An 11,634-nucleotide genomic window follows, 5' to 3' on the forward strand; every position below is an offset into this window, starting at 1 on the left:
GTTTAGAGTGCTGCTGCCAAACGTCAGATCCCAAGTCAGTCAGGCGTGGCGCCCTCGGGCACGGACTTCCCTAGTGTCAGGCATGGTACGACTTGTTTGGCTTTGGTGCCCAGAAATGATGCGAAGTGCTGAGCGAGGGGGTCTTGAGCTCGGAGGTATCCCGAACTGTTACAAGGTGGGTCAGTTCGGCGAGGTGTATCCCGAGCTGTTACAAGGTGGGTCAGTTTGGCGAAGTGTATCCCGACCTGTTACAAGGTGGCAGTTCGGCGAAGTCTATCCCGAGCTGTTACAAGGTGGGTCAGTTCGGCGAAGTGTATCCCGAGCTATTACAAGGTGGGTCAGTTCGCGAAGTGTGCCCTTGTTCTCGCCTAAGCTTGGCCCCTTTTGCCGAGCTGTCGTTTCTGCCACGTGTCACATTTTAAAGAGGTTGGGCCAAATATTTCTTCATCAATTATTATTATTATTATTATTATTATTATTATTATTATTATTATTATTATTATTATTATTATTATTCATTATCACCAAGGTTCAAGATTTCAACACAATACAACTGTATAGGTATATCATATGTATCTTTTGGTTACTTTTAATAATTAAATAACATAAAATGGCTCGCATTTGGAAATAAAAAAAAAAAACTAGTGTAAGATTCAAAGTCTAGACACACCCCTTCTCTCATTTTAGGGTATATTGATGTTTTAAACTTTCATAATAATACACACATATATTGTTTATCTTAATTGAATTAGGTTGTGGGAGTTGCCAATCTTGGAAGGCCAAATCAATTCTTAGAATATTTTTGAATAGTGAAAAATAAATTATTTGTTATTACTAGACCACTTTGATAGCCTAAATTTTTTGATTGACTTAATTACCAATGTTTTCAACTTGATATTGAGCTGTTCAGTTGAACTGCTTGAACTGTTATTTGACCAAGATTCAGGATTCGGTTTTATTAAAATCAATCAGTCAGTTATAAACCTTTAACTTGGTAAAAAACCATCCAAACTGGATGATTCAACAATCAACCCATTCAAAATGGTCACTAGGTTGCAGGTTGCACACTCAATGCATACAAACTTTTAGAGGCCATAACCTTGCACTTTGATGTCCAATTGGGGTGATATTTTTTTCTTTGATTTTGTGTAACTTTTCAAGATTTATGTGTCCCAAGGAGCCGTAGGCACCTTGCCTCGCTATTTTTGCAAAAAAAAAATCTCATTTTTAGTCTCAAATTGCAATTTTTAATATTTTTATAAAAAATAAAAGTGAATTAAATATAAAATAATAGATATGTATGCATACATGTGTGTGTGTGCTTGCGTGGCACAGCCTTATCCATTCAACCTAGATGGTTACACTGGTGACTCACATCCTAGAAACAAAAACGATTTGAACTCTGGACCATATTTTAAAACACAACCTAATACATCATTTGTTTTTCGAGATAGATCCCATATGAAAATGTGGAAGTTATGTATGGTAAAAATTCTAAATGTATGCACATTTCGGATGACATTTTTACGACTGTTGAGTGAAATTAATCCAAGTAGCTCATTTGGAAAACGCACACCCAACCATTGTTGCTTTTCTATAGTGGCTCAATCAAAGCAAAGAATCCCCCCCAAAATGCTATAGTGTGGGTTAAGCTGAAGATTCAACAAAGCTTGTTCAACTGCTTTTGAAGTACTACACAGGCTAAAAGCTGAAAGAGACAGTCATTCAAATGGTTAGCTTACAACCACTTTGGGATCTTCAAATTTCTTATAAGTTGTCAATGTTTTTGAACCATCGTTGGCTTAAACGGTCAGATTGTTCAGTTTGAAAACCGTCTAAGCAACCGGTTCCATTTCACCCTTAACCTGTTCCTGGGTCAAGAGTCGTTGTCTTGATCATAAAACTATTGACCCGGGCGGTCGAACCGTCAACTCATTTAACCCGAACAATGGTTCACGGTTTAAGAAAGTTGCACAATGTAGAGAATAGAGAAGGGAGAAAACTGAGAGTCTGAGGCATGAACTCAGATCTGGGATCTAACACAAAGAGAGAGAGAGAGAGAGAGAGGAAGAAGAAGAAGAAGAAGAAGAAGAAGATTGTAGATCTAGGGGTGTGCGATTGATCTGAAATCTGACATCTGTGTCTGTTGCCATTGCCGTCACCATCATCATCGTCGGTGAGCATTGAATCCTCCTCCTCCCCTTCCTTCTTCTTCCCTCCTTCCTTCTTTTTCTTTCTCTCCTTTTCTTTTTTTTCCCTTTTTCCTTCCTTTCTTTTTTCCTTCTTTTCTTCTTTTTTTTTTCTCTTTTTCTTTCTTAGTTGACAACTAGACTTGTTCATGGGTCGGGTGGCCCGACAGGCCGGCCCAACCCCCAGACGGGCTTGGAAACGCAAATGAGCCAGTGAGCTTAACCCCAAGCCAAAAAGCCCAGCCTGCAATAAATTCGATCCGGGCTCGGGATTTGCCAAAATAGCCCGCTCGAGCCCGACCTGACCCGACCTATAGACTAAACTTAAAAAACCCTAACTCCCTAAGCTGAACCTCTCTTCTCTTTCACCTCTTTCCCCTTAGCCGAACCTCTCTTCTCTTTAGTCTTCACATCCTCCTCAGTCCTCACACTCTCAGGTAGCCACACAACCGGTGAGGTGGCGAACATTCACCGGCACAACAACTCCGACGGTGAGTCATCTCCTTCTCTCTCTCTCTTTCTCTCTCTTTCTTTCTTTCTCTCATTTTTCTTCTCACTTCTCTTTTAAATCTCAGGCATCAGCGAGACGACAAATATAGGCACCGGCGGCGGCGACGAGTTATCTCTCTCTCTCTCTCTTTCTCAGACGCGAACTGACACACTTTTCACTGTTAAAACCGTAGCTAATAGTCACCATGAAACTCAGTTCTGGCGAATACAATCACCATCGAGCTTCGGGATTTTTATCAGGACCGGGCTCGGGCCCAAATTGTAGGCCCGTTGATCGAGCCTAACAAATTTCTATTCATGAAGAATAAAAGCCCGACTTGGCCCAGCCCATGAACATGTCTACTGACAACTGAAAACTCAATCTCTTATCCTTTTTTTTTATTTCTCATATAAAACTTTTATATTAAAAATATTTATCCTAATGCAAACCGTCCGAACTATTTGATGCGGATGAACAAACGGCTGACTCAGAAACACTTAACTAGAACAACTCTATTTCCGGATTACGTATAGGGCCCATCTTGGAAACTGTAGTATTGCTGAGTTGAAATAATAAAATCAAAGACCTTTAATTTCCCACTACCTAAAATTAGATGAAATAATATCGAGAACAATGACATGTAGAAGAAAAATAAAAAACAATAAAAAATTTTGATGGAGATCAAACCATAAATTTCTATTGAGAAAAGAAACGAATGGATGAGAATGCCTAAATCCTTGAACAGTTTTCACGGCGGAACAGGTCTAAAATACCCATTAAATTTCTATGCATGTGTGACTATATTATATGAATATGATGACGACAATGTCCAATAAATGTAACAGATCATGGCCATTAATATATAGTTTAATACCCGGTTTCAACTTCCAATTAGTCTGAAACAAACTTATTTTGCGCCCCTGTTGAGCATCTCCTTGTACCTCACAATGAATCGAGCCTCTGCAACTTCAGTTGTTGCTTAAACCTGTTAATGAAGTCATCAGCCCTCGCATCCACCTCTTCGTCCATTCCAAACGTCTCCATATCACTGCCTCTGCTCTTATTTTCCGTCACGGTGGACGGTCGACGACGATCCACGATAAGATGTTCCTCTTCCTCTTCTTCTTCTTCTTCTTCAAAATGCCCAAAAGCCGATTTAGCACTGGCGGATTTCTTCATCTTCCGCGGCAACTTCACTGTCATGTCACCCGACCCCAGCCGCGTGTCGGACGTTGTCCAGGTGACATGGTCGTCCCGAACTTGATCTGGAATCTGATACACGGCTTCTTCTTTTTCTCGTTGTTCTTGTTGCTGGGCTATCTCTAATTTTTGTACGCTCTCAGTTTCAGGAGGTTGGTATGTCGTGGTGATGGAGGGAAATGGGGTTTCTTCTTCGGATCGGTAGCGGCAGAGATTGATGGATTTGAGTCGTTGTAAGACCGAGGGAGATCGGGCGAGCGGCTGGGGATGTTGTGTGTGTTGTTTGTGGTTGTGATGGTGGTTTTGGGTTCCGATTCCGGAAGTGAGAGTAATTGTAGCGATCATGAGGTTGAGGAGGAGGAAGAGAACAGTTGGGGTGAACCAACTGTACACAGAAGCACAGATGGAAGCGATGGATTCTGGAAGCATGGTAGCTAGCGGTGGATTTTGATTAGTTTTTATTTTATTCTTCAAACTACAGAAATATGGGACTCTTGCCGTACCCAAGTCGGAGAAAGAGAAAACGAAGAGATAGAACCATAATTCAGACTCCCAGTGTGTGGTGTGGAGTATAAAAAAAAGGGGGATGAATGTTAATAAAGGAATCTAATTCTAGAGTGGAGAAAAAAGGGAATGGATGAATAGATACAAAATAAGCGCTTTTTTAGTATGTGATGTGACGATGACTTGGCAAAATAATTCAGCTCAGCTTAGTCATCAAAATGGTGGAGGCATGGAAATGGGAGATGAGAGGGGCCCGGATTTAATCTCCATGCATGTAGTTTATCCTTTTTTTTATTTGGATTTCGGGTGGATCTGTTCTGGTCTTGGCTGGACATCGATTGCATTCCTGAAATCAGACCGTCGTTTAGTGGACTTGAGAATTAAAATACGTCCATCCACAGAATTGAGATACGTCGTCAGTCGTCAGTCGTCAGTCGTCAGTCGTCAGTCCAGCGGTAGCGACAGCGCAGTGCGAAGATTTATCACTTATCTTGTTTCTTTCTTTTAATAATTTTTTAGGATAAATTGCATATTAGTACTTTCACTTTGATACCGTTATGAGAGTTAGGGGTGCTGTGGGATTGTTTTTTGAACTCAACTGCTACTACTGATTTTAGAAAAACTCGTGGGTTTGGCTTTTCGGTTTTTTCAATTATATATATATATATATATATATATATATATATATTATATAAATGTATAAATATATATAATATGCATGAAAAATATATAGAATATATATAAATATTGGTTAACTGAAACTGAACTAATCGATTCAGTTTTGTTTTTTTTTTTTTTTTTGATGATCATCCCTAATGGCAGTACCTGAATTCCGGAAAACAGCTACTTTAGGCCCTAATTAACTATTATTAGCATTCTGTTAGTTATCTGTATTTTTATCAAAAAAAAAAAATTATCTGATGCACATGATGCCATATGCATTTTAGAATTTTGAAAATCTCAAAAATACCCTTCAGAAGAGTGTTTAATTTCTTCTTCGAGACAAAACCAGAGCAGCAATGAACAAAGCCCCAAACCCACCACAATCCACCTTCACTGGAAGATGCCCTAATGCCATCTAGTCATATTAAAGAGTTCCTTGACTTGACACTTAACGATCTTGGACAAACAAAGCGAGTCACCTTGATATAGATGTCATATGGAAGAGACCAAGTCATCGACAACCTAGCAAGTACGATGGTACTCCGTGCTCCTTATCTGCCGGCGTTTGGAATAGAGATCAATTCATCAATTCTGTAAATGTATTTGATTGTTTATGATAGTAAAAGGCACTGTGATAATTTTACTATCCACTATAACACATCTGTTAATAATATTAGACTAAAATAGCAATTTTCAGGAGTTCTAGTACTACAGAGACATATTTTAAAGTTTGGGTATTAAAATACCATTATCTTCAAAATATAAGGTATGAATTTATAATTTATCCCAATTTTTCGTAACTGGATGAACATGTTCAATGAGTGTAACTTGCTAGTTGGTGCTTTTAAATTTGAATGAGTGTGTCTACTAATTTAAAATTTTAATTTTTTGCCTAGTTCTACCTACAGGTAGGAAGTCTACTTATTATAGGAAATACACTTTAAAAAACTTATTGTAATTTTTTATAGGAAATTAGAATTTTGAACTTCAATGATTCATATTTTGTAAATTAGCTATTGGATTGTGTCAGGTCAGGTATGTTCTTGATCTCATAATCTGTTTTTTTTTTTTTCACCTTTTCTTTGATAGTTTGGAATTTGTATTGTGGTATCAAATTTTTTATGGTAATTGGTAGTCACTAGTCATTTTGATTATAGCATTGTTTTTTTTCGATGTTTAGATTTCATAAGAGTAACCTTGAAAAAATTGAACACATAATAAAAGGTTATTGGATTATTATACATTAAATAAGTCACACATAATTATATAAAATTTCAATTATTTGTTTCCTTTTGTGTTTTTTATTAATTATAAATTATGCTTATAATTTTTAATTTTTTAGTTTGAGGCTTACGCCTCGCCTCTTTGGCACCTAACCGTCTTGCCTCCGCCTTTAGTCTTTTAAAATCTTGTTTGTGAGACTGAATAAGACAAAATATATACACCTAATTACCTGGCTGGACAAAGAAACAACCGGAACTCTAGAGCAAGACAAAACCAATAGGCCCATGCATCGTGTAAATTGAGCCCGACCGAGGGGGTTATGCTCTCTATTCCTCCTGACGGCCCACTTGAGTTTTAGTGCTTTTAATCTTGTACTCACTCTCTTGGGCTAGCCATGGGTTATTAGGCCGGGCTTCTCTCTACTGAAACTGAGTTTGATGTGGACTGGGTTGATTTGTGGAACTCAAAGTTTCAAAGTTCAAAAGGATTGAGCTTCAATTACATTACTCAGACATCCATTGCAATTTCTGGTCCTTATTAGCATCTTTAGGTCTCAAATAATAAATTCAAATCCCTGATCTGCCCATGATGTAATTTTGCTAATACCGTATAAGGTCTGATTTGATGCTGAATTTTTTTTTTCTTATGTATTGTACGCTCTGTCTTTCTTTTAATGCATTTTGATGATCATTTACCAAAAATATTAAACCCCCCATTGACAACCACTAAAATCTTTCATCAACTTTCTAACATGTGGTGGCATATGACATTAAGGCTCAGCTAAGAAAAATAAATAAATGCAAAAATATACAATATAAAATACAAGTTTAGAAATACAAAATACAAGGATTTGCAATGTATATATTGTTTCACAACTGAACTAAAGTTTTGTTGAATTCCAAATAATTCCCCTTATTCAATTTCCCTTTAAATGAAATATTCAAATATCCATCATGGCTGCATCAATATATATGTTCACTAAGGTTATGTTTGGTTTGAAGGAAAAGACAGGAAAATGAAGGAAAAAATAAGAAAACTTATATAAAGTTTGTAAAGGTTTATCTACTTTTCCCTTTCCCTCCCTACTTTTTTCTTCAAACCAAACACAACCTAAAGGATTTACTTTCCCAACTCAAAACTGTTGGCTGCATTAATACAAATCGCTCAGTAATTACTGCCTATTGAAATTTTGTAAAACTATGTGTAAATCCCTAATTGAGCCCAAATTCGACAGGTACAATATTTAGAATACGAATTTCATTTTTTTTCTTTCTTCCTTTTTTTTTTTTTTTTGTAACAAGATACATGTAAAATTTTGTAAAACTAACTCATGTTCACCCCTAGGTAGCTCTAGGAGAATGTTAGTGGGTCGGATCTAGTTTGGGATAGGTGGACCTGGTCCCAAACCAATAAGACAACTATGCAAATCCAGTTCCAAACTACGCTCTATTGGTTTTATAAAACTAGAACTAGAACCAAACCGATTATTGTCGGGCTAATTGGGGGTTGTTTTTTAAATGGCTTATAGCAAATATAAAATTACTATTATGTTTATCATCCAAGTTAATTATGGATGACTTGTAGGAATATTGGAGAGTGTTTGATAAATGAGGCTGAAGCATGGGCAGCTCTATCAGTAATGTTAAATTTACATTATAGAATCAATAATGTTAAATTTATATTTATTAATATTTTAAATAATTATTAAAATTTCGAAAATATTTATTTCAAAAAATAACTTTTCAATAATTATTAGAATATGAATTGAAAATGGATTGAAAGTGGTTGTGGATAATCACTTTTGCATTTTCTACATTTTTTAGGAATGGATTCAAAATGGTAGTAGCGGGTTATAGGCTTTAGCAGCAGCTTCTCAAAAAATGCCATGTGCCTAGCTTTTCCAAAAAAAAATGAAAAGGCCATGTGTCTGAATAGTGGGGTGGGGGGGGGGGGGGGTTGTAGGCTTAGTAAGAATTTTTCAAAAATTGTGGTTTAGTACGAAAACAAAACACATTGAAAAAATCTTAAAAGAAAAGATCAAAAGTCGAACTACTAGGAAAAAGAATTCTTCACTGAATAATTAAAAGAAAATTCAATGTCAAAAACTGTCTTAGCATTCCCCTAACTACTCTTTATATAGGCATACACCCTTATGGCTCCTATCCTAATTTAAAAACACTCTATAATAGAATCCTAATAAAACTCCTCGAAAAGAAAGTCTTAATTGAACAATCATAATCTAAGAAAACACTCTATAATAAAATCCTATTAAAAACCCTTCAAAAATAAAGTCCTAATTTAATATAAATTCAAAATCTCGTTATAATGCTAATTTGGTAAAAACAAAGTAAGATAGAAACTCAGTGATGGCGCCAACTTGATAAAAACGAACTGAGATAGAAATTTTATGATGATGCTATATCGGTAAATATTTACTAAATTGGGCTAGTGGCATCACCTTTGCTTCTTATGTGCCTTGGAATGGTCCCAATTTGCATAAAATTTATTGGCCTTTTCCTGTACTGCATCAAATTATCACGTGTTTATTTTTATAAAAAACGAGAAAGCCACTTGTCTGACTGATGGTAGTGGGTTATGGGCTTTAATAACTTCTCAGAAAATGCCATATGTCTAAATTTGAAAAAACCACGTATTTGAATGATAGTATTATCATTAATTGCCTTTGTGATTGTCTGGTGCCTCCATGGAACATATGAACTTCATCAATGAATGTCGGCATCTTAAAACCAGTTCTAAACTCAACATCTCCTATTCTCATGCATTAAGGGAAGCAAACTTTGTAGTGGATCACTGGCTAGCTTGGTTCACTCCTTATCTTTCTTTGGTTTGAGGCTTGAAGATCATCTCCTTAGTTACATTTGCATTTTTTTCGTAATGCTTGGGGTTATTTTATTGAGTGTAATGCTTCCTTCTAAAGTTTGTTGGTTTTTCCTGTGTTAGTTTCTTTTGTTTCCTTCCTATTGTATATATAAAAAAGGGAATTCTAAAAGAGAAACTAAAGATACTGAGTTGAGAGGAACCTACAAGAACTGAAATGACAAAGAAATGGTAGAATCGCAGATATCAGAAACAAGAACCGAAACATTAGGGCAGTGTTTGATTTGATAAATATTCCTCTTATTTTCTGCTAAAGCAAACATAGCGTTAGGGGTTGTCAAGATTGCTGCCATTAATGCTCTAATGTGCTTGTCTAGGGAAGGGCAATTTTATATATTAGTCCTATCTCCAAGAAATGTAAAAGGCTAAAAGCTACTATATTATGATTTCAACCTCCTCTTAGACAACAAGGTTAAAAAAATAAGTATGGCCTCCTCTAGCAGCAAAGGAAGTTGCCTCAAGCAACTGTGTCAGAGGCTCAAATGTGGTCCTTCATCAGGTTTTTGGGGAGGGTTTTCCCTGTATTCTGGCCATTCGACAAGATTGTCCGAGCTTCTTCCTAGGCCTAGGGTTTTCGAGGCACTTCAAAGTTCAAACAAATATATCAGTCACAGATTTCTTGGTGGAAATTTCTGACCCCAAAGGAAGGCGGAAGCTATCATTTTGTTTAAATTGGGCTGGGTTTTGCAGGGTTGTAATGGGCCTAGGTTTAAAAATATTGGGAAGCCATAGATTTGGTCGGGCTTGATTGAGACCTGAGGCCACCCAATTCAATCCTGGGCCAAGCCCAATCTCCTATATATACGAATAAGATAGACGTGCACATATGGAGTTTAATTAATCCAACCGGTTCATCTTTATAACGGTTGGTGCAACAGCTAATGTAACTGCCTAACTGGCTATATCATCTTTACCGCTCATTCCTTTTCTTCTTCTTTAAGCACCTTCTGTAGAAATCGTGGCTTGGAAAAGGCTCATGATTCTGGGACTGATGAATGATATATCACCTAATTAACTTGTGAAATTGTTCTTCTCTGGTTTCTTTCTCTTGTTGTGATTCACAATTCACAGTTCACGTGTGAATATATTACGAAGACTCAAAGGTAAATAATATTAATGTTTAAGTTTTTGAATTAAATTAAAGGTGAAGTTGAACTTTTTATGTGTAAGTCTTTACATGTAAATAGCCCCCTTTATTCAAAAACTATAAAACTAAATCATGAAAACATATATTGCGCCATATTAAAAATTCACAATATATATAGATATAGATATATGTTTTCATGCTTAATGCAGGATCAGCATGGGTAAATCAATGGGAGAAAGCAATCCGTGGACTGGAAATTGTTTGATATCTGGATGTCTTTCTTCAGTTTCATGTATCAGATACCCTGCATGCACCGAGTGTACCGAGAAATGCTGGACTCTGTAGCTGGGTCAATGAAGTACTCAGATGCCTCATGCTGTACAACTTTTCATTTTCATTTCTTTGTATGTTTGATTGTTCTGAGTTCTAACAAGGAAAGAAATCTGAAGTTGGTGGTTTTTCTCTTTAACTTGAACCATTGTCATTTTGATTCTCCATACATCTGGGTGGTCTTCTCTGTTCTCTGTCATTTTTCTTAACTTTTGTTTTTTCTTTCTTTCTTCAGCACGTTTGGTTTTGTAACACATCATAATCCAAATCATCCAAAGTTACCCCACTGAACATCATATATACATAGGGACCCTAGTCTCAATTTTATTATTATTATTTTTTAATACCAGAAGTTCTTTTCCCATTCACAAGCAAAGAAAAACGACATTAAAAGCAGAGTGACATAGCTTCCTTACGGGCCCAACTCAAATTTGTCCTATAGGTCATGTTCATCTGACATGGCGCCCCTCATGGCTTCTCAAAAAAGTTCCTTGAGAAGGAGGTTTTGTAGGGCCAAACAAAGCATGTCTGAGAAATATTCCTATTCACTGATTGGGAACCTTTCTTTAATTTCTTTTGTTTTTCTTTTTCAGCCTTAACAAAAGGAAGCAAACCAGCAAAGCAAAAAAAGTGGAGACGAGTTGATGAAATGGGATCAAGTGCAACCAAGCAATTAATTAAAAGGCTTTATATATGTTGGTCCCCAAGGCTTCAACACTTCTTTGCACCATCTGTTTGTTGAAAAGCGTCATATAAAAGGATGATACATAGTCATATTGTATACTAAAACAGAAACAAGATAAACCGAAGCAGATGAGCCCAAAAGGCCTAAGTGAAAAGAGGGAAGGAGTGGATGGCAAGAAATAGGAACAGATGCAGATGCCCCGGGGAGTGGGGACCCCCCAAGCTTTTGTAACATAAAGCCTCCCAAGGGCTTTGCTTATAAGTCAAAAAATTAATGTGGAATTAACTATGAAATTTGTTGTATGAAAGCCTCACCATCACCAATGCTCCCTCTGCCTCTCTCTCTCTCTCATTCACTTATTTTA

The 11,634-nt window shown here is 36.7% G+C and overlaps 1 protein-coding gene across 1 annotated transcript; it reads right to left on the reverse strand.

The window, feature by feature from the left end:
• Nucleotides 1-3,348: 3,348 nt before the first annotated feature.
• Nucleotides 3,349-4,487, reverse strand: LOC148846945 (pathogen-associated molecular patterns-induced protein A70-like). Its single transcript, XM_088948439.1, has one exon. It carries the CDS (start codon nt 4,306-4,308, stop codon nt 3,622-3,624), a length of 687 nt encoding a protein of 228 aa, XP_088804565.1. The 5' UTR covers nt 4,309-4,487; the 3' UTR covers nt 3,349-3,621.
• Between the last annotated feature and the right edge of the window lie 7,147 nt (nt 4,488-11,634).

The sequence above is a fragment of the Nelumbo lutea genome, chromosome 6, assembly GCF_056320005.1.
Source record: "Nelumbo lutea isolate HS-2025 chromosome 6, American lotus-T2T, whole genome shotgun sequence".
In the NCBI taxonomy this organism is placed as follows: domain Eukaryota; kingdom Viridiplantae; phylum Streptophyta; class Magnoliopsida; order Proteales; family Nelumbonaceae; genus Nelumbo; species Nelumbo lutea.